This window comes from Lissotriton vulgaris, chromosome 2_1 (assembly GCF_964263255.1).
Source record: "Lissotriton vulgaris chromosome 2_1, aLisVul1.2, whole genome shotgun sequence".
In the NCBI taxonomy this organism is placed as follows: domain Eukaryota; kingdom Metazoa; phylum Chordata; class Amphibia; order Caudata; family Salamandridae; genus Lissotriton; species Lissotriton vulgaris.
In genome coordinates this window covers 2,030,189,761-2,030,214,076 of record NC_141687.1, presented here as the reverse complement: position 1 = coordinate 2,030,214,076, position 24,316 = coordinate 2,030,189,761, and the positions used below count along the sequence as shown (strand labels likewise).

Genomic DNA, 24,316 nt, shown 5'->3' with positions numbered 1-24,316 from the left:
TTGCATAGGGATTAAAATATTCCCCATATCCTATAATTAAAGCTTTTATTTAATGTTTAAAGTGAACCGTGATTGAATAATACCTCGGTGGCACCCATGAATAATGATGAAAAGCCACCACGACCTGTGTTTTATAACACAATCAATTTTTTCATCAGTCATTAACCCTGTTGAGGATTTGAAGAAAAGTGCATGTTAGAAACTTTATCATTGTAATTCATGTACTGACGTACATCTATTATTAATTAAATAGTTACAAACTGGGAGATGTGTTTGGTGTATTAAATTGTGACAGCGCTTAACATCTACTAGCATTTGGTCTTTCTTCTGACTTGTTGGATTACATTAATTCTGTTGGGCCTAGTTTAAATAAGATTTATTATAATTAGACGAAAATTAAAACTCTAGCTTAGTGATTTGTGCGTGAATTGTAGCTGTACTTCATGTTACCTTTTTTTTTTTTTTTTAATTTGTTTTTATTGCAGAATTAGAAACCAGGTCACAAAATAGATCAACCAGTACACTTATGGCGTCACAATGCATAGACAAAGTAATCATAAATTCGTACACAGCCAAATAGCCCACAACCCGGAGGCCGGGCGGCACATCCATTCATATGCCCAGCAAAAGCGCCACAGTTGTTACCCCAGAGGGGTGTCTGGTTAATGACATCATTTAGTATCTGCATTTTACCCCCCTAAACTCCCACCCCTCCCATTACACCAGCCAGCATGCTCCAGCGTTCTATGTAAGCGATATCGGATTTGTAACCCCTGGTCCTGCTCCTATCTACTAGCGGACGCCTATGGTGTCGGTCCGGGGTACATCTATTGTCGCCCACGGCAACCTATATGACCCCTCTCGGGGACCCCTTGCTATGTACCTAGCCCTAGGCTCAGCCTCAGACTCTCCCAGAACATAACCTCGGTGCCTAACAACCCTCCCCAAACAATCCCTACCTCCCTCCTCCCCCCTCAACCGCTGCTGATGTGGGCATAGTCCTGCTATAATAATAATGGAGCACGCTACAAATCGGGTGGTGCCTTTGTTCTTTCAAGCCTCATGGAGCCCTAGGTGTTCAATTTGTTTATTCTTCGTCTTCCACCATGTAGTCACGCAACGCTTGAACTATCATCTCCCACGCTCTCGCCATCTCCAAGCTTTTATCATTGTCAGTCCTGGCAGCTTGTCTCATTCGGAGCACACTCTCACATCCAGACCATTTCAGCAGCTCATTCATCCATCTCCTTACCGACGGACCCTCCTTGGACTTCCAGTGCCAGGTAATTTCTCTTTGGGCCAGCATGAGCCCTAGATCAATGAATTTACTCGTTATTTTTGTGTTCTTTGTGTGAGGAAACCAAAGCAATAAGCACACTGCCATGTCAAAGTCCACTTCCCTGTCAGTAACCACGTTCAGGAGTTCCCCCACTTCCGGCCAATACGTCCCCAATTTCGGACAGACCCACAGCAGGTGGTCCAGGTCAACCTCAGGCGCCAGGCACCTCGGGCACACTGCGTCATGTACCCGAAAGTACCGTTTAATCCTTTCCGGGGTCAGGTATGCCCTGTGCAGGACATAAAAGTGTACCTGTTGGAAACGTGCATTCCTTGTCCCCTTCCATGTTCGTTTCAGAATATGGCCCCACACCGTGTCTGGGATGGGCTTACCTATACTGTCTTCCCATTTCGCCTTCAGCGCCAGAAGCGGTCCAGTCCCTCATTTAACATCCTATTATGAAGGCAGGTCACCGCTTTAAACGTACCCGCGGCCATCACCACATACTGGCAGGCCATGGTCGTTTCCGGCTCTATTAGCCCTCCCTTCCAGTGCTTTTGTATCGCCGCTACCACCGCCGCATGCAGAAGAAAGTTCCCGTCCGGTAGGCCAAACTGTTCCTGCAACGTCTGAAAGGGGACTAACATTCCTTCTATGTATAAGTCCCCCACCATCTGTAAGCCTAATTCCTCCCATTCTGACAACGGGGACCAGTCACCCCCATGCGGCAGAGCGGTCAGCATTCCCAATGGTATCTCTGGGGCATACGGCCTCGCTCTCTTTGCTCTCTTCAGGCTTCTTTGCCAACACAGTCTGATCGTCTTTTCCTCCATTGTAAGGTCCCTCATTTCTAGTTTCTGTTGCATAACTATGTAGGCCAGGACGTGGCTTTGAATACCAGTCCCTCGTTCGCGATCCGGCCCTCTGAACTCCCTGGCAACGTGTTGTGTGAGTATTTGAAGCTGTGCTGCTAAATAGTATAGTTCAAAGTCGGGGACTGCCACCCCCCCCTCGAGCTTGGGTCTGACCAAAGTATTCAATGCTACCCTGCGTCGCCCGTGACCCCAAATGAAGTCCGTCACCAACATATGCAGTTCTTTAAAGACCCGCTGGGGAATCCAGATCGTATACGAAGGGGTTACCCAATTGAAGTCACTGGGACCTGGGTTAGTAAGTACTAGGAGGAAGGGGTCCCAGTGTAGACAGGGAACATATAATACATTTCATAAGAATTAATCCAAAACAATTATTTTGATCCGCAAAGTTTTATTCACTGCGGGATCCAGTGTAATGAATACACGTAGCATAGCAAACAGTCAACTGTATTTGAGGTCATACAGTGCCCCAGGCGGGAAAGGGGAAGTGATAGTGGAGAGGTAGGGAAGTGAAGGGATTATGTGACAGTAAAATCAACAATTCAGAACACTTTTCATGCTATAATTCGTATAGCAACAGCTGCCATAAGAAATGGCGACATTATTTATAGGAGGGCATACAACACAAAGTACAATGTATATACAAATTTTAGGCGTGTGTGGTTGCCGCAATTGGAAAAACCGTCGACGTTTCGACCCTCTGAAACTGCAGGACAAGTTAACCTTGCTGCGGGGTCTTCATCAGGACCAGGGTGAGGGGCAGGGAACCTAATGAAACGGGTATAATAAACTTAAGTTAGAGGGTTGCTACTCCAGCCTCTAATTATCACATAGGTAGTTATGAGCATTAGACACTATCCTGATTGGAGATGATAGCAGTAGGAATTTAGTACAAATCAAGAGTAAATTAAACAAAACCGAGGTTTGGTCGTGTCCAAAACCTAGGGTAGGGTCTGAGCCTAGTTTAATTCAAAGGTCCAAACACTTGAGTGGGGAACCGGCACGGTACAAGACGGCCAACCACTCACACAGTAAGGCATACAATGGAGAATACCAATAGGAGAGAGCATAGACTAAATTTACAGAAGGGGCCTCAATGCAAATTATATTACGACTAACATTTAAACCAACGTGCGTCCAAGATTTACAAAGAAAGGCATACCACAGGGTCAGAGGTCCTCCGTGTGGTCTTGTGATAATTTAAGGCAATGACGGTAGTGAGTCAGCACCTAAGGTAACGAGCATAGACTAATTAGGGAAACACTTACAAGAGGGTAAAAGCGTTAACCGGTTGGGTAAAGAGAGGCGATGCTTACCTCTAGCGGCGTCAAGCACTCGATCAGTATTCATTCGATTCAGATACCATAGGGAATAGATCCAAAGTTCGTCTGGTGAGGCAAAACAATGGGGTCATGAGATAACAATTCGCTAAGCGAATGATTCAAGGTGGAGGGTGGAACAGAAGGGGAATAGTACTCACTCGATGATAGTTAATCTTGGAGCTCCGTACGAGGGCAGCCGATGAGTGCTGCGTTTCCTGGTTTGGTGAAGTAGTCATGGTAACAGATCACGTGGTGATCATGAGAATCGTGGAACTAGAGGAAAGACTTTGGTTCTCGTCAAAGATGATAAGTGAAACTGAGACGCGCTGAGGTGGATTTGGGGAATTAGGCATGACACCCATCCACTCAAATATAAGTGAATAAAAATGCGAGATAATATTCAGAGCATAATGGTAGAAAGCGATATAATTTCAAAACAAACAATTAGTATATTTAGGGCGTACCACTTCACCACGAGGGTAAGGCCCGTCCAGTAGTCAATCAACTCATATAATCCCAGACCGTGTAATACACAACAATTGAACAGTAGCGTACCTCTCCAACATGAGGGTAGGGCCACCGTATTGACACATGAGAACAGTTAGATTGGATGTTACTGGGAGAGGGAGCCCTCCATAGAGAGATACCAAGGGGATTCATTGATGAGGGATTAGGAGTTAATGTGAGCAGACAGACCCATCATGGTAGTGTTGCCAATTGGGAAAATGAGCTGTCAAGTTCATTGAGGCCAGTTTCAATTGAGTTAAAAAAGTAGATCCATTTCAATTCTCGGGTGTTTAGAATATCAGAAATATTACCACCTCGTGGTCCCAACGTTGTTTTCTCAATGACCAACCATTGTAGACTTTCAGGGGGATGGGAATTCAACTTGAAATGTTCTACAAGCGGTGCGCCTGGGACATCGCATCGGATCCGAATCATATGTTGTAGGATGCGTGCTTTAATTTTTTGCTGAGTCTGCCCAATGTAGATTTTTTGACATGGGCATACGATGGCATAGATGATGTTATTGGAGTTACAGTTACTGAAGGATTTCAGTTTAACAGTTAGATGAAGATGTACAAATTCTTTAGTCTGAATAGCCGAATCGCAAGCCTTACAATGGCCACATTTGAAATGACCAATAACTGGTGGTAAGTTCCACATGGTATTAATCGTGGGTTGGTTGTCTGGGGATAAGAAGGAGCACACAACATAATCCTTGATGCTCTTGGCCTTCTTAAACGCATGAAGTGGTGTCTCAGGTTGTTTGATATCATCAGATACCAAATGCCAGTGTTTGTTAATGATCCGTTTAATGCTGTTGCTTTTCGTATTGAAAGTAGTGACTCAGACAATACGGCCCTCTTCACAGTTGGTTCTATCTTTGGGAGTTAAGAGTTTTTGGGGATAGAACCATGCGCGTTTACGTGCTTGTTTTATCAGACGTCTCGGGTATCCCCGATTTAGCAGGCGGTTTGAAAGATCCTGTGATTCAGAAAAATAGTCGTCTTTATCTGAGCAATTCCTTTGTATCCTCAGGAATTGCCCGAAGGGCAGGTTATCCCGGAGAGCTCGTGGGTGATGACTGTTGTAGGCCAGTAAAGAATTTCTCTCAGATGGTTTGCGGTATAGTTTTGTACATAGTCTTCCAGAGTGATGGTAAATAGTGACATCCAAAAAATCAATGGTGTTGCTATCCGATTGGATTGTAAACTTGACATGTTGAGATTGTTGGTTTAGCCAAGTAAAGAAACTGTTCAATTGGTCGTGACTACCACTCCAAATCATTAAAATGTCATCTATGTACCTCATCCAGAGGTCAACGTGGTCTCTGAATGGGTTCAATTGGTTGAGTACAGTATCCTCTTCAAAAGCTGCCATGTACAAAATGGCTACATCGGGAGCGAAGGGAGCACCCATGGCTACACCGGAAGTTTGGAGGTCGAAGTTATTATCAAACAAAAAGAAATTGCGAGTCATAGCGATTTTGAGCAGTGCTACGATGAACTCTGAGGGAACTTGGACAGGTGCGGGACGTTTTTGAAGGCATCTGGCTATCACTGTGAGTGCCTCTTGTTGTGGAATGCATGTATATAGGGAGACTACATCACATGTAGCTAGTCTCTGGTTCAATGGATCATAGGGTATACTTTCAACTATGTTGATGGTGTGCATAGTGTCTCGAAGATAAGACGGAGTGGACTCAGCAAGTGGTTTGATGAAAAAGTCAATATATTTACCCAATGGTTCCAATATGGAGCCGCAACCAGAAACAATTGGGCGACCCGGAGGGTTTGTCATATTTTTGTGGATCTTAGGCAAGGTGTTTAGTGTTGCCAGGCGAGGGTGTTTATTATTCAGAAACTGAAATTCATTCTCGGATAGAAAGGTTAAGTCAAGACCCTCCTGGGTTATTTCAAGAATCTCCATCGCGATGGATCTAGTGGGATCAGACCTCAATAGTTGGTAGCAATTGTCATCCTGTAGTTGGCGTAGAATCTCAGACTTATAAGCACATAGATCCTGTATAACAATGGCGCCACCCTTGTCTGCAGGTTTAATCACGACTTGATGGTTATTTGCCAGTGATTGTAAGGCTGTCTTTTGGGGTTTGCTGGTGTTCTATCGAACAAAGGTTTTGTCTTGAAGAACTCGTTGTACATCACGCCAAACAACAGTTTCATAGGCTAAGATCTGGTTCGACATATTGTTGGCATATGGAACAAAAGTTGAAGGCGGTCGCAGGCCTGTGACGGATGACTTGAGCTGTGTTTCAGAGTTGCGAAAAAAATACTTCAATCGGATCTTCCAGAAGAATTTGTAAAGTTCAGTTCTTATGATGAAATTGTCTGGGTTATACGTAGGGACGTAAGACAGTCCTTTGCTGAGCACTCGTAGTTCTGCATCGCTGAGTGATTGTTTGGAGATGTTTACCACAGGATTTGGGGTTGCAATCGGCTCTACCAACGGTAGGTCTTGTTGCGAGTCACTCTCTCGCCGTGTTGTTCGGGTTGAAAACGAACTTGTTTCGAAGACTGGCCGCGACCTCCATCCCAGTTGGTTTGATTCTGCTGGGAACCACGTTGATTTTGACCGCGGGGCCATGAATTGCCTCTTCCTCGTGGGGGTCCCAAAGATCCCCGACCTTGTCCTAAAAAAGGAGAGAATTGTTGGGGTGGATAGTTGTAGTCAGGATATTGGTATTGATAGCTGGGACCTGCTGAGTCCTGTTCTCCCTCGGGACTGTAAGACGAGTCAGAAAAAGTTGGAAAATTACGTCTACCTCGGTAACTTCCACGGCCTCTGTTCGTGAATCGACCCTGTGTATCTTGTCGGTAGTAGTCGTCCTGTAAGTATGGATATGTCTTCTTTTTATCGTATAGACTAATATCACGAGCCAATTTCTCAAGTTTACGGGTTTGGGTGGTTAAGTCAAAATCTTTGAGTGTGGCTTCCATGTTGGTTAGCGTATCTTTTGCGCTGGCAAAGTTGGTATCAGCGGCAATTTCGGCTTTTAATGTCTTGATTTCGGCAGTGAGAAGTTGAACTTGTTTCGCAGCCGTTTCAACGCCCAGCACCATCCAGTGGCGCGAGCAGTTGTTGGAGATGTGGCTAAATCCTTCTCTAAACTTCGGGACTTCAATGAAGATCGCCGGTTCAATCTTAATTTGTAGTCCAACCGGAATTATGTTCTCCTTGAGATACCTAGTGAGCAAGTGGCCATGCCACCGTGTCCGTACAAGTTTCTTCTCCAAGCGCTCGAGACGAGAGATTTTATCCTTTAATGAGAAGTCAATTGATGGGATATCAGATGGGAAAAAGATATTATCCGGATTCTCCAGTAATTTGTCTATATAGTCCTCTGAGTAGGACAAAAGTTCTCTTTCTACCATATTGTGATATCAAAAAATAAATTGAAAAAATAAAGAGGGAAAGAAAAAACCTCACAGACAGCCGTCTGTTCGAAGTAGATTGTATACGAAGGGGTTACCCAATTGAAGTCACTGGGACCTGGGTTAGTAAGTACTAGGAGGAAGGGGTCCCAGTGTAGACAGGGAACATATAATATATTTCATGAGAATTAATCCAAAACAATTATTTTGATCCGCAAAGTTTTATTCACTGCGGGATCCAGTGTAATGAATACACGTAGCATAGCAAACAGTCAACTGTATTTGAGGTCATACAGTGCCCCAGGCGGGAAAGGGGAAGTGATAGTGGAGAGGTAGGGAAGTGAAGGGATTATGTGACAGTAAAATCAACAATTCAGAACACTTTTCATGCTATAATTCGTATAGCAACAGCTGCCATAAGAAATGGCGACATTATTTATAGGAGGGCATACAACACAAAGTATAATGTATATACAAATTTTAGGCATGTCTGGTTGCCGCAATTGGAAAATAATTCCGCCACTGGATGGTGCTGGGCGTTGAAACGGCTGCGGAACAAGTTCAACTTCTCACTGCCGAAATCAAGACATTAAAAGCCGAAATTGCCGCTGATACCAACTTTGCCAGCGCAAAAGATACGCTAACCAACTTGGAAGCCACGCTCAAAGATTTTGACTTAACCACCCAAACCCGTAAACTTGAGAAATTGGCTCGTGATATTCGTCTATACGATAAAAAGAAGACATATCCATACTTACAGGACGACTACTACCGACAAGATACACAGGGTCGATTCACGAACAGAGGCCGTGGAAGTTACCGAGGTAGACGTAATTTTCCAACTTTTTCTGACTCATCTTACTGTTCCGAGGGAGAACAGGACTCAGCAGGTCCCAGCTATCAATACCAATATCCTGACTACAACTATCCACCCCAACAATTCTCTCCTTTTTTAGGACAAGGTCGGGGATCTTGGCGACCCCCACGAGGAAGAGGCAATTCATGGCCCCGCGGTCAAAATCAACGTGGTTCCCAGCAGAATCAAACCAACTGGGATGGAGGACACGGCCAGTCTTCGAAACAAGTTCGTTTTCAACCCGAACAACACGGCGAGAGAGTGACTCGCAACAAGACCTACCGTTGGTAGAGCCGATTGCAAACCCAAATCCTGTGGTAAACATCTCCAAACAATCACTCAGCGATGCAGAACTACGAGTGCTCAGCAAAGGACTGTCTTACGTCCCTACGTATAACCCAGACAATTTCATCATAAGAACTGAACTTTACAAATTCTTCTGGAAGATCCGATTGAAGTATTTTTTTCGCAAATCTGAAACACAGCTCAAGTCATCCGTCACAGGCCTGCGACCGCCTTCAACTTTTGTTCCATATGCCAACAATATGTCGAACCAGATCCTAGCCTATGAAACTGTCGTTTGGCGTGATGTACAACGAGTTCTTCAAGACAAAACCTTTGTTTGATATAACACCAGCAAACCCCAAAAGACAGCCTTACAATCACTGGCAAATAACCATCAAGCCGTGATTAAACCTGCAGACATGGTTGGCGCCATTGTTATACAGGATCTATGTGCTTATAAGTCTGAGATTCTACGCCAACTACAGGATGACAATTGCTACCAACTATTGAGGTCTGATCCCACTAGATCCATCGCGATGGAGATTCTTGAAATAACCCAGGAGGGTCTTGACTTAGGCTTTCTATCCGAGAACGAATTTCAGTTTCTGAATAATAAACACCCTCGCCTGGCAACACTATACACCTTGCCTAAGATCCACAAAAATATGACAAACCCTCCGGGTCGCCCAATTGTTTCTGGTTGCGGCTCCATATTGGAACCATTGGGTAAATATATTGACTTTTTCATCAAACCACTTGCTGAGTCCACACCGTCTTATCTTCGAGACACTATGCACACCATCAACATAGTTGAAAGTATACCCTATGATCCATTGAACCAGAGACTAGCTACATGTGATGTAGTCTCCCTATATACATGCATTCCACAACAAGAGGCACTCACAGTGATAGCCAGATGCCTTCAAAAACGTCCCGCACCTGTCCAAGTTCCCTCAGAGTTCATCGTAGCACTGCTCAAAATCGCTATGACTCGCAATTTCTTTTTGTTTGATAATAACTTCTACCTCCAAACTTCCTGTGTAGCCATGGGTGCTCCCTTCGCTCCCGATGTAGCCATTTTGTACATGGCAGCTTTTGAAGAGGATACTGTACTCAACCAATTGAACCCATTCAGAGACCACGTTGACCTCTGGATGAGGTACATAGATGACATTTTAATGATTTGGAGTGGTAGTTACGACCAATTGAACAGTTCCTTTACTTGGCTAAACCAACAATCTCAACATGTCAAGTTTACAATCCAATCGGATAGCAACACCATTGATTTTTTGGATGTCACTATTTACCATCACTCTGGAAGACTATGTACAAAACTATACCGCAAACCATCTGAGAGAAATTCTTTACTGGCCTACAACAGTCATCACCCACGAGCTCTCCGGGATAACCTGCCCTTCGGGCAATTCCTGAGGATACGAAGGAATTGCTCAGATAAAGACGACTATTTTTCTGAATCACAGGATCTTTCAAACCGCCTGCTAAATCGGGGATACCCGAGACGTCTGATAAAACAAGCACGTAAACGCGCATGGTTCTATCCCCGTGAAGAACTCTTAACTCCCAAAGATAGAACCAACTGTGAAGAGGGCCGTATTGTCTGTGTCACTACTTTCAATACGAAAAGCAACAGCATTAAACGGATCATTAACAAACACTGGCATTTGGTATCTGATGATATCAAACAACCTGAGACACCACTTCATGCGTTTAAGAAGGCCAAGAGCATCAAGGATTATGTTGTGTGCTCCTTCTTATCCCCAGACAACCAACCCACGATTAATACCATGTGGAACTTACCACCAGTTATTGGTCATTTCAAATGTGGCCATTGTAAGGCTTGCGATTCGGCTATTCAGACTAAAGAATTTGTACATCTTCATCTAACTGTTAAACTGAAATCCTTCAGTAACTGTAACTCCAATAACATCATCTATGCCATCGTATGCCCATGTCAAAAAATCTACATTGGGCAGACTCAGCAAAAAATTAAAGCACACATCCTACAACATATGAGTCGGATCCGATGCGATGTCCCCGGCGCACCGCTTGTAGAACATTTCAAGTTGAATTCCCATCCCCCTGAAAGTCTACAATGGTTGGTCATTGAGAAAACAACGTTGGGACCACGAGGTGGTAATATTTCTGATATTCTAAACACCCGAGAATTGAAATGGATCTACTTTTTTAACTCAATTGAAACTGGCCTTAATGAACTTGACAGCTCATTTTCCCAATTGGCAACACTACCATGATGGGTCTGTCTGCTCACATTAACTCCTAATCCCTCATCAATGAATCCCCTTGGTATCTCTCTATGGAGGGCTCCCACTCCCAGTAACATCCAATCTAACTGTTCTCATGTGTCAATACGGTGGCCCTACCCTCATGTTGGAGAGGTACGCTAGTGTTCAATTGTTGTGTATTACACAGTCTGGGATTATATGAGTTGATTGACTACTGGACGGGCCTTACCCTCGTGGTGAAGTGGTACGCCCTGAATATACTAATTGTTTGTTTTGAAATTATATCGCTTTCTACCATTATGCTCTGAATATTATCTCGCATTTTTATTCACTTATATTTGAGTGGATGGGTGTCATGCCTAATTCCCCAAATCCACCTCAGCGCGTCTCAGTTTCACTTATCATCTTTGACGAGACCCAAAGTCTTTCCTCTAGTTCCACGATTCTCATGATCACCACGTGATCTGTTACCATGACTACTTCACCAAACCAGGAAACGCAGCACTCATCGGCTGCCCTCGTACGGAGCTCCAAGATTAACTATCATCGAGTGAGTACTATTCCCCTTCTGTTCCACCCTCCACCTTGAATCATTCGCTTAGCGAATTGTTATCTCATGACCCCATTGTTTTGCCCCACCAGACGAACTTTGGATCTATTCCCTATGGTATCTGAATCGACTGAATACTGATCGAGTGCTTGACGCCGCTAGTGGTAAGCATCGCCTCTCTTTACCCAACCGGTTAACGCTTTTACCCTCTTGTAAGTGTTTCCCTAATTAGTCTATGCTCGTTACCTTAGGTGCTGACTCACTACCGTCATTGCCTTAAATTATCACAAGACCACACGGAGGACCTCTGACCCTGTGGTATGTCTTTCTTTGTAAATCTTGGACGCACGTTGGTTTAAATGTTAGTCGTAATATAATTTGCATTGAGGCCCCTTCTGTAAATTTAGTCTATGCTCTCTCCTATTGGTATTCTCCATTGTATGCCTTACTGTGTGAGTGGTTGGCCGTCTTGTACCGTGCCGGTTCCCCACTCAAGTGTTTGGACCTTTGAATTAAACTAGGCTCAGACCCTACCCTAGGTTTTGGACACGACCAAACCTCGGTTTTGTTTAATTTACTCTTGATTTGTACTAAATTCCTACTGCTATCATCTCCAATCAGGATAGTGTCTAATGCTCATAACTACCTATGTGATAATTAGAGGCTGGAGTAGCAACCCTCTAACTTAAGTTTATTATACCCGTTTCATTAGATCCCTGCCCCTCCCCCTGGTCCTGATGAAGACCCCGCAGCAAGGTTAACTTGTCCTGCAGTTTCAGAGGGTCGAAACGTCGACGGTTTTTCCAATTGCGGCAACCACGCACGCCTAAAATTTGTATATACATTGTACTTTGTGTTGTATGCCCTCCTATAAATAATGTCTCCATTTCTTATGGCAGCTGTTGCTATACGAATTATAGCATGAAAAGTGTTCTGAATTGTTGATTTTACTGTCACATAATCCCTTCACTTCCCTACCTCTCCACTATCACTTCCCCTTTCCCGCCTGGGGTACTGTATGACCTCAAATACAGTTGACTGTTTGCTATGCTACGTGTGTTCATTACACTGGATCCCGCAGGGGAATCCAGATCGGCAGGGTGCGAAAGTAATACAGCAGCCTCGGAAGCGTCACCATTTTCAGTAGCGCCACTCGGCCCAACACCGATAAAGAGAGGGAGGCCCAGAAGGATATGCAGCCTCTCAATGCGCGCACACAACGCCCTATGTTACCCTCCAACAGACTCGCGGCCTCATGGTAGATGCGGACACCCAGATAAGTGAAGCAAGACGGCTCCCAGACCACACCCAGCTCGCGAGGGGGACACGGCGTGTCCGCCCGCAGCGGAAAAATACAAGTCTTAGTCCAGTTCACCTTAAGGCCGACAAGCGGCCAAACCTGGAATAACATGTCCACTGCTCCCTTCAGGGCTTGTTCTGCATCCGCTAGGTATAACAACAGATCGTCTGCATATAAGGATATGTAATGCGACTTCTCATTCTGCTCGATCCCCTGGTACATGGCCCCGGACCTTGCTCGCGCCGCCAATGGTTCCATTGCCAGCGCGAACAACAGTGGGGACAACGAGCACCCCTGCCTCGTCCCTCTACGGACTGGATAATCCAAGGAGATAATCGATCCTAGGCGCACCCTCGCCATGGCCGATGAATACAGCACTCTTGTCCATCTTCCAAACCCCTCACCTATACCAAACTTCACCAACACCTCATCTAGGTAAGCCCACTCAAGGCTATTAAAAGCTTTCTCAATATCAACTGATAAGACTGCAGGTTCTCTGTCCGTGTCCTCAGCACTGTTCAATATCCGGATCAGTCGGCGTATGTTCAGTGATGTGTTCCTAGTAGGAATAAACCCTGCTTGGTCCCCATGCACTAATGCGGTCATGTGTGGTAGCAGTCTGGTGGCCAGGATACGGCTCAAGATCTTATAGTCCACAGTTAGCATGGACAGTGGCCGATAAGACGTCACATCGGACGCCTCTCTGCCGGGTTTCAGCAGTGGCACCACTAGTGCCTCCCTCATTGACTTGGGCAAGCACCCCAGCCTTCTAGCTTCAGTGTACACCACCAATAGTCTGGGCGGGAAAATCATGTGGATGAGAAAAGCAGCAACTGCTGCGGTGGGACTGAACCCTGGCAGGTCACTGAGTACTTCCACATGGCGTCTGGCACAGAACCAATCCCAAGACACGCAACTCATTACGGTGGATGAAAAATTGGATATTAGTTATTTTAGCGGTGTCCCAGAAGAGCACATCAAGACCAGAAAAGTTCACATCTTTGTTCCAACTCGGAATGCCATGCAATCTGGTGTGAATAACACCAAAAAATGGAAAATGGAGTTTGACGCAAGAGAACGCTGGGAGAATCCATTAATGGGCTGGGCATCAACTGCGGATCCGCTGTCAAACATGCTTTTGTCATTCACTAGTAAAGAAGATGCTATTGCATTTGCAGAAAAAAATGGCTGGAGGTACGAAGTTGAAAAGAGGAGGACTCCGAAACCAAAATCGAAGTCTTACGGAGCAAACTTTTCATGGAACAAAAGAACGAGGGTGTCCACAAAATAAATTGGCAGAGGCTATATGTATGTCTGACTGTGAATAAAGTCAGCTGTGCCGTATTTATAGACCCTGTATAATACAACTCTTAATCTCCTAATAAATATGGGCGCCAAAATATCAATATATTTCAGATAGAATTCTATCGGCAGGCCATCTACCCCAGGTGTTTTGTTCCTCGCCATCTGTTTAATGGCCACTCTAATCTCTGATAGCGTTATAGGCCCTCCCAGTTTCTTCGCTTCCTCGTCATCCAGCACTGGCAGTGGGACAGAGTCCAGGTATTCCCTGATTTCAGAGACCTCCACCTCTAGTTGGCATTCATACAACTTCGCATAATAAGACTGGAAGCGCGCCAGCGCCGCCGCCTGCGAGTAGACCATTTCCCCTGACTCCATTCTTATGCTCATGATTGGGCAACCCCTAATGTCTGGGTTAGCAATCCTAGCAAGGAGCGTACCCACTTTATCCCTCTCGGCATGTGCTTTAATGGTGGATTGCTTATAATCATAGTACCGCAGCCGTTCCGTTTCGGTCGCCACTACTTCCTTAGCCTCAAGTAACCGCTCCTGTAATTCCGGTCGCTCAGGCCTACGCTGTTCCAATTCCCTTAACGCATCCTCCGCTTTCGCTAGTGCATTCAAAACTGATGTCCTTGCATTCGAGAACCTGCCCATGCATACGCCTCTCACCACCACTTTCATCGCATCCCATTCTACCGATCTTGCAGTAGCAGAACCCTCGTTCTCCTCAAAGTAGTGCTCTATGCCCTGTTGGACCGTGTCACTAAACACCAGATCTTCCAATGTGTCAGGCCGCAGCCGCCATGTTGGAACCACCGTCCTCGCACGCTGCCACTGCACCAACACCAGCAAGGGATTGTGATCTAAGATGGTCCTAGTCAGGTATTCCGTGTGAGTGACCATGGTAGCCAGGGGGCCACTACACAGGACCGAGTCTATTCTGACGTGTAATGCATGTAGGGCCGAAAAAAAGGAATAGTCCCTACTGTCAGGATGCTGCTCCCTCCATACATCTATCAATCCCCACCTCTCTTGCCAGTCCTTCCTATGTGTGGCTAACCTACGTACTGGGGAATCGGCCAACGGCGGGTGCGACCTATCAAGCGTCACATTAGTAATTGAATTGAAGTCACCTCCTAGGATGATGGGGCCCGCCAGGAAATAGGCCAGTGAACTCGTCAGATCATCAAACAAATGGGCCTGATCGACATTGGGGGTGTACACACTGCATAATAACACATCCCTGCCATATAGCCTCCCCTCCACCACCACATATCTACCCTCAGGATCCACCAGCTGGTTCGTAACCTGGAACGATATCCCCGCCCTTATCCATATTAGCACCACTCTAGCAAACGCCGAATACATGGTGCCAAACACCTGACCCCGCCATCTCTTCTGCAGTGCAGTGCATTCTTGCTTAGTTAGATGAGTTTCTTGTAACATTGCAATCTGGACGCCTCGCCTCACCAGATAAGCATGAACCTTGTGGCGTCTGACCATTGTTCGAAGTCCCCGGACATTCCATGTTAGGCATTTCAAATTAGGTAACGTCCCCATGGTAATTATTACCGTACCATTTCAATGGCAACCTGTCTTTGCCCACATCATTGCAGTTACTTCCCCCCATCAAAACTGTTGAAAAAACTCCCCCAAACCCCACTCCCCAGGACAGGGCCTAATAACCCAGTTTCAGCCCTGTTCCAAACCTGTAACACAGCACACATTAGACTAATCTGTGGTCGCCACCATAGAAGGCCTTAAGGGCCGCAAGGGGGTGAGTTAGCGCCAACCCAGGGCAGGCAGAGCTCCCGTCCCGCGCCCTCAGTCCCGCACTGCACTTACAGCACCATACCTGCCAGCCCGTCAACCACTAGGAGAGCCTGCCCCAGTAGAAGCAACGGAATTGTTCAGCCCTTTCAATAGTCACTCATTAAAGAGTCCATCTGATGTCTGTGGGGTGACCGCTGGACCCTTCGAACTCTCAGCCTCCGATATTTCTTCTCCAGATTTGCCTTCATCATCACCAGAGTCCGATTCAATTACTGCCTTCTCTTGTTGCGACCTCGTGATATTTGCTGTCGCAGCTAGCGCCCCTTTCTTGTCCGCGGCCATCTGACCATCCCGCACCGCTCTCTTGAGTTTGTTTCGTGTACGGATACGTTGCGATTTTCGGATCTGGAGTGGTTTATGTCTCTCCCGTTGATTTTTGCCGTTGCGGTCCGTTCCGGCTCGATACAACTCAAGCCACGACCATGCTTCATCCGGGGTCTGAAAAAATTGGGTGTTCCCATCCAGGATCACTCGTAATTTGGCCGGGAAAAGCAAGGAGTATTGAATGCCTTCCTCCCTCAGCTCTTTTTTCACAGTCAGGAAGGACGCTCTGTTCTTTTGGACCTCCTGTGTGTAATCCGGGAAGACCGTAACCCGGCTATTATCCACCTGAAAGGGGCCCACTGAGCGCGCCCTCTGTATCAACATGTCCCGATCCTTATAGTGCAGGAGTTTCACCACCATCGGCCTGGGTGGCCGGCCTTGCATAGGTGGGCGAGCTGGTACCATGTGTGCCCGTTCCAGGGAGAAGAGGCCCTCCGGCGCCACTACCGTTTTGAACCAGTTCTCCATATAGGCCACCGCGTCATCCCCTTTAATTTTCTCCACAAGGCCTACTACCCTCACGTTGTTCCTCCGATTGCGACTTTCGGTATCCTCCGCTCGTCTCTCTAGTGTGTTCAGGCGGCTGAGGATATCAGTCAGCTTGTGTTCCGTGGTCACTACTGCCGGCTTCAGCTCTTGAAGTAATTGTTCATGTTCTTTTATTCTGTCCGAGAGCTTAGCATGGTCCGCCCTCAAGAGACCCAGCCATGTGGCGACCTGTGCAATGTCCTGATGCAAAGCCTCCTTAGTCTCTGTTATTGCATCCAAGATGTTGTCCAGTCGCTGGTTCAGCCTCTGTTCTTGCTCCGTCACCTCCGGGAGAGCCTGAGCCCCGCCATCTCGGGCCAGCGCGGTCGGGTGTTTCCGACCTTGTTCCATGGTGGAGGCCCCGCCAGCAGCCGCCATCTTAGCTGCCTCGTGCGTCGTCATATGGTCGCCTCAGGTACTCCACCAGGCCTCGTACCCTCCGTCCCGGGAGCCTCGCCCACTGCTTTTGTTCCTCGTCCAAATGTCTTATCTGGGCTGATCAGCCGTAAGCTCCCACGACGGTGCCGATAGCCACCTGAAGCCAGGGCCGCCCCTCTTAAGATCGCCATGGCAGAGATTGGGGGAGGGGGAGGGGAAGCGGATGCCGTGCCCGCCGTACACCAGGCCGACGTGGGCCCCCGCACCACCAGGTCCTCTCCGCAGGCCCGTTCAGGTGGGTCCTAGCTCCTCGTGCCCCGTTGGCAGATGCTTGCAATTTGTTTCAGTTCTGATCCGCCTCGCTCCGCAGGCAGACTCCGCCGTCCCCCTACGCCGCCATTTTCTACACTCTCGGCACGGCACCTCCGGCCTCCGGAATCGAGTCTCAGCTCTTTGTTTGGTCTCCTGGAAGCCCCCAGCTGCTCTCCGATGGTCCCTCAATACTTCCCACGGAGAAACCACCTTTCAGGGAGCGCCAATGTTATGGTTTTCAGGAGAAATAGCGGGACCAGGCGCGGAGCTGCGAGCTCACGCCGCCATCCCGATCGGCGTCCAAACCACTCCCCCCCTGTACTTCATGTTACCCTTGAGGGTTATTGACAGTGCTGTGTCATTAGGATGTACTGTCATTATTTAGATAATTCATTTTTCATTTGTTATTGAGAGAATATATAATTGTGAGATCACTATAGTTGATACTCCAAACAAAATACTTGAAAAGAAACATAATTGTTTCAGCTAACAGAGGCAACCTTTACTTTATAACTATTGTTAGAGAAGACATAATACACTCAGCTACTTTTCCAAATTCTGAACTAAGTACAGACTGTTAAAATATGTTTCCTTAAAAATTACTGCGCTTGTAAAAAAAAAAAGCCAACACCTTTCCCACACTCTGAGTCTGGTCGGTGTGAGTGTGCTTATGACTGCTTTAAACTAGACACTGATGAACTTGTAAACTACCAGCCCATCACTCACCTACTGTTCATTTGCAAGTTCATCAAAAAAGCTTTCTGTGTTAAACTCTAAGATCACATTAATGATAACTATTTTCAGAACAACTATGATTCTGCCTTTAGATCATGCTGCTGCATGTAGACTGCTACCTTACAGATTGTTGGTGATGTGCTCCTGACCACAGATGAAGATGATCCCTTTCTCTATATGGTGCTGGACCTCGCCACTGCCATCGCCACAGTTGAACATCCCACGGTCGTATAGGTATTAGAGCCTCGAATGGGATTCACCAGCAATGTCCTCCTCTGGTTCTCCTCCTATTTTTTACAGCTGACACTAGTTTGTTCTCATGAGCATCTTCAGGTCCCAAAAGATCTCTTTCACCTGCAAAGTCCCCTAGAGTTTCGCCATATTCAACCTCTACATGGAACCACTTGATGCTCTACTCACAGCATAAAGATTTATCAATATGCCGATGATACACAACTCTTCTTAAGTCTCCTCTTCTTCAAGCATCCAACATCTCAAACCCTGACTGCATGTCTACCACCTACCTGAAGCTCTCCCCAACCAGGATTGAATTCCTGGTATTATCCAGGAATATCAATAAGAATGTACAGTTATAGTTCAATGACAACCTTGATGGCCTTGAACCTCAAATTTCACTGAATTCCAAGTCACTTGAATTCACCCTGAACACTAACCTCTACCAAAAAGGCAAAGATGGCCTGGTACCAACTCTGTTCTAAAGAAAGAGAAACGGTTTGTATCAGAAATCGACTGCTGTTAAAATCCTCATGCTCTTGCTTCTGGCAAATAGTAGAGCCCTGCTTCACAGCTTTCTAGACTCCACCTGGCACCCCTTAAAGGCACCCAAATGCAGCAGTATATCTCACCTAGTGGCTAGAAGAAATATTATTACATCACCCCCTTCCTAATAGAACCCCATTGACTCCATTTACCGACCTACACCATCTGCAAAACCATCTCTGCAATAATATTTTGCCTCAGCAAAAGATGAAAAGATAAAATGGGTGGGTGCCATCCTGTGTTTTATAGAGTTTCACAGAAGTGTCCTGTAGATGGCCCAGTTAGAAATGAAAGAGCCACAATGTTTATGATGGAGGTTGGAGAATAGAGGTTCACCCTCACCAGTTCACATGTCTCTCATGCAGGACTGAAGGGTAGTAATGGGTGGAAAAAGAGTGAGAACCCAGAAAAGGTTGAATGGACGGAAGAATGGCTGTATGGTTTGGGTTTTTATACAGAAGAACCAGCACAAGGAGGTTGATTGTATACTCTGCTCCTTCTCTTAAAAATTCTATGCACATTTAGATCACTTCCTATTAGGTAAAGAGTCCAGGACAGGTGAGTGAACACAAGACTTGTAGCCCTAACACTCTCTGATCACTCCTCAATAGAGATGGCTTTAGACCTCAGTACAGTAAGATGCCATAATAAGAGTTGAAGGAGTGTCTCAGTACTCGCAGAGCGTGAGGTGATATTGAATTTGGACCAAAGTTTAGTCTAGAAGTCCAAAGAAAATCCACAGCCAAGATCCCCTTCCCATTTCAATTCTAAAGTAGATTTTTCTCTTCTATGTGCTGTTGAAAGTAGACATTTGTTTATAAGCGACGCCTGCTTTTCTACAGGATTACCTTACTCATATTCTGTAGGCCAGTCTTTAGTGTATCTAACATATTAATATCATATTGGCTATAATATGATATGGGCAGGTTATAGATGTCAACAAGGTTGAAAAAATAAATATTATCCAAAATTTGAAATGTCTTATGATTTATTTTAAGAGTGATCTTATTACCATATGGTACTGGAAAGAAATCACTCTTTCCGTAAATAGAGTCAACTTTAGAAGTTTTACCAAATATCTACAAAAAGAGAATGTAGGTCCTATGAAATGTCTTAAAGGTTTTGTCATATGCAGGACCTATGTTATGTTATGTTATGTTATGTTATGTTATTTATTCTTTTGTATAGCGCACAGCTACTCAAAAAGAGTGTCCCGGCGCTTTATTGGAAAAGGAAGCTGCAACATATTAACATAACACCGATAAAAGAAAGAACAGAGTGCCAAACAAGTACATACAAGAAAAACAGGCTACTGAGTAAACAACCAGGTTTTAAGGCCTTTTCTAAAAGCCAGCAGGCTAGTAGCTCCCCGCAGAGCAAGCGGCAGAGAGTTCCACAACTGTGGCGCCAGCAATCCAAAAGAGCGGCCTCCAAGGCACGCTCTCTTTACACGCGGAACAACTGCCAAGTACAGGGATTCCGACCTCAAAGACCTGGTCGGTTGATAAAAGACCAGTCTCTTTTGAAGGTACTTTGCTCCCCCCGCGTGGAGAGCTTTATAGGCCAGAGTCAGAGCCTTGAAGGCGATCCGTTTCCGGATAGAAAGCCAATGCAAGGTTTTCAACAGGCCCGATGCACTGGACCGTCTATTTAATCCATAGATTGCTCTCGCAGCGGCGTTCTGCACCACTTGAAGCCGCTGCAGCAAGTACTCTGGAAGGCCCAGGTAGAGAATGTTGGAATAATCCAACCTGGACCCAATCAGAGCCTGCACTGTCAGTTTCCTGTGCTCCTCGGACAGCAGGGGAAGAAACCTCCGCAACATCCTAAGGATGCCGAAGCAGGTGCCCGACACCCCGAGGATCTGGGATTTCAATGTTAGCCCATTATCCATCTTGACCCCCAGATTCTTAGCAACCTGGGAAGAACAAGACGGAGGGAACATATTAATCGGCCACCAGGCCTGCCAGTCTGGCTCTGTGTCACACCCAAAGAAGAGTACCTCGGACTTATCGGAATTGCACTTGAGGCTGTTCAGTTGGAACCATTGGAAAACAGCCCCAAGGCAATCCCGGATACTCTCCTCCTCAAAGTCACCTCCTCTCTTACATGAGAAGAGGAGCTGGGTGTCGTCAGCGTAGGATACGATCTGGGCGCCATACGACTCCACCAACGCCGCCAACGGGGTCATGATGATGTTAAATAGGGTCGGGCTCAAGATAGAGCCCTGTGGGACCCCGACTCCCAGAGGCGGCATCACGGCAGAATCAGGCGGAGCCCAGACCGTTTGCCGGCGGCCGGCTAGAAAGGAGGAAAACCAGTCGAACACCGTCCCCCGTAGACCTATCTGAAAGAGTCTTGCGAGAAGGCCATCATGGGGCCTACTCGCAACCTACTTATATGTGAACGAGTCTTGTTTTAAAAGGTTCCACTATTTTTCAGAGGAGCCACTTATTTTAAACAAAAAGCTCAATGATATTTATTAACGTCTTGAAAATTAACCCTATTTCCCACTCACCCTCCAAAAAGAGCTGGATTTTTTTAAAGATTTAGTGCAATCCTTGCTTATTTTTGTTTCATACAAATCTAGAAAGAACTTTCGATTTTAGGAAAAAATTAATTACAAAAAGACTACTGAATCTTAATCAGTAACATTGATAAAAAAAACAATTGGCGCTGTGAAGAAACATCGTGGTTCTCATCCAGGGGATACTCATCAATAGTCATAATCTATGAATAATCCCCGCCCATGTGCTGGATCCCAGAGCATATAGAAAATACATATAAATATATATGTATACTTAGGTGAAAACATATATTTGCAGCCTAAAACATTTCGCAACTGTCAAATCTGCCGCAACATTACATGAATTGGCATACGCACAGTAGTACTCTCCCAATCCCTAAGGATGAAAGAGAGCAGTAAACATTTGCATACACAAATGCTTTATTGCCATAGGAAAACCTGTAATTGCAGGCATTTGCCAGTAGGCTGCAGTAGAGTATAAAGAAACAAAGAAAGACGGACACCTTGCCTTTAAGGATTAGAGTAGGGGTACCGTGCCTTTTAAGACCTGAAGGCGACCCCCTGCTCCCATGATGCACCACAGGTGGCAGTTGGGTCAGTTCTTTTTTCCAGCTCCTTCTGTGAGGATCCTGGCGCTTGAGCTCTTCAGTTTTTGACTGAAATTGTTAATTTGAGTGAATTTTTTCTGAAAGTTCGACATCTTCTGGTTTATTAAGGCTTCTACTTTGTTTTTTTTGTGGTATTCCACTAAAATTTTCTGTCAGAATGCCTGCTTTATTCCGGATTCCGGAAGTGTCCTTCTTGTGACAAGAAGATGGCACTGGCTGACCCACACTCAGTGTGCAGTGTGTGTCTTCCATCTGCACACAACCCTAACCAGTGCCACCACTGTCAGAAGTTCTCTAGGCGGACCCTTCGTGACAGAGAACGTATCAGACTTTATGCCATGTTGGGGAAAGGCAAAAGTCATCAGGTGGGTGGCCATGGAGGCCCCAGGACGTTTTCTTCAAGCAAGCATGGCCAAAAACGGCGATGTTCCGCATCTCCTGCCTCCAGAAAGAGGAAGGGAGGACGAAGATCACCGTCGAAGAGACCCAGACGCTCTTCTGGATCACTACTGCGACGTCGATTGTCTCCGCCGCAGCCAAGTAAGTCGGCGCCGAGACGCCACACTTCGGGCTCGAAGTCTGTGGCTGCTGGCATGTCCAAGTCTCCGTCGACGTGGAGGCTTCCATCGACGTCGAGACACTCTCCGCCGCCCTCGAGGGGGTCAGTGTCGACAGTTATGACGGCTTCCAGATCGCCGCCGGCTGGCATGCTGCCGTCGAGAGGGTCTTCAAGATCCCACCATTCGACGTCGAGGAGGTCGAAGTCTAGGGCGACGTCAGGAAGGGTCGCCGTCGACACGACGTTGAAGAAGGTTGTCGTCGACACGACGTTGAAGAAGGTTGTCGTCGGCACGACATTGAAGAAGGTCGACACAACGCTATAGAGGTTCGCCCGCGACGCCAAGGAAGTTCGACGTCGAGGTCACCTACTCGACGCTGAAGATCGCAGTCGAGGTCACAACGGCATGGACGATCGACATTGAGAGCATCAAGGCCTCACTCGACGCCATTGGTCACACAAACATCTTCAACGTCGAAGCTTTCGCCGTTGAGGGAGCTGGTCACGGTGGTTGTGGAGTCACCTGGGTCCAGGTCATCAGTAATCCAATCCGGGCTCGGATTACTCCCGCGCATTCTCACCGTCTGGTCCAAGGACAAGTACTCCGGTCAGACCATCTAAGTCTCCTCTTCAGGGGCCACGACCCTCATCCAGACCAAGATCTCCTGCCAGATCACGTGCTCCAGCACGGCCAAGAACGCCTGCCAAGCCAAGATCTCCCCCCAGGCCAAGATCTCCGTCTAGACATCGGTCTAGATCCAGGGTCGGCATAGCCGTCATCGCGACAGGTCCCATAAGAGAGGACGCACAAATTCTCCAACTTGGTCCTCTTCTACGAGGTCTACGGTCCGGGACTATTCTCCGACCTTCTCCTCTACTCCTCCCTCACGAGTCTCACCTATTGATGACATCGCAACTTTTACAGATGTACTGGGCAGGGGAGCAAAGAAGCTTAACATCTCTCTGCATACTCCTGTGGTACCGAACCTCTATAATCTTTGATACCCGTCATCACCGAACAGCCCCCAGACCTCTGCTGCCTCTGGTGCCTGGCTTCATTGAACCGGCAATGGCTACCTTTCTCATGCCTGCAGTGGTAGGTTTTGTTCCATCTAGAATTGCCAAGAAGCACAAGGCTCCCGCAAAGGACCTCTTTTTCCTCAGATCAGATCGACCAGCTGACTCAGTTATCGTGGCGGCTGCCATGAAGTCTCATTCGGCTTCCACTTCATCCTTGATACCCCCAGTAAAGGACAGCAAACTCATGGATTCGTTTGGCAGGAAGGTATGCAACTCCTCAGCTTCATATATGAAGGTGGCTAGTGCCTCAGCTCTACTCGGGAGGTACAATAGGTCCCTCTGGGACTCCCTCACTCGCTTCACAGAGAAGCTTCCTAAGGAAGACCGACAGGACTTCGTCGAAATCCTACAAGAGGGAGTGCTCGTAGCCAACCAGGTCATTAGTGCCGCAGCAGATGCTTCTGACCTCGTGGCCCATGGCTACTCCCATGGAATCTGCTCATGGCGTTCGGCGTGGCTCCGTCTTACGGGTCTCAAGCCGGATGCTCAGAAGAAGATCTTCAACCTCCCCTTTAATGGTACATCTCTCTTTAGTTCACACGCTGACGATGAGATGATCAAAATGAAATGGGAAAAGGACACTGTTAAAGCTGTGGGTTTGGAGAAGCTTAAAGAATTTAAAAAGCGCTTTCGTCAGGGGGGACAAGCGTTCTTACCAGCAGAGGGTTCAAACCCCTCAATGGTCATCCCAAATACAGCAGAAAACTCAATTTCAGCAGA

The 24,316-nt window shown here is 46.6% G+C and overlaps 2 protein-coding genes across 3 annotated transcripts in view; both read left to right on the top strand.

Annotated features, from left to right (window-relative positions):
- AFG2B (AAA ATPase AFG2B) overlaps window positions 1-24,316 on the top strand; it is a 247,052-nt gene that overhangs the window by 189,894 nt on the left and 32,842 nt on the right. The window lies entirely within an intron of this gene.
- LOC147733691 (NADH dehydrogenase [ubiquinone] iron-sulfur protein 4, mitochondrial-like) lies at window positions 13,403-14,011 on the top strand. Its single transcript, XM_086959006.1, has one exon. It carries the CDS (start codon window positions 13,439-13,441, stop codon window positions 13,916-13,918), a length of 480 nt encoding a protein of 159 aa, XP_086815132.1. The 5' UTR covers window positions 13,403-13,438; the 3' UTR covers window positions 13,919-14,011.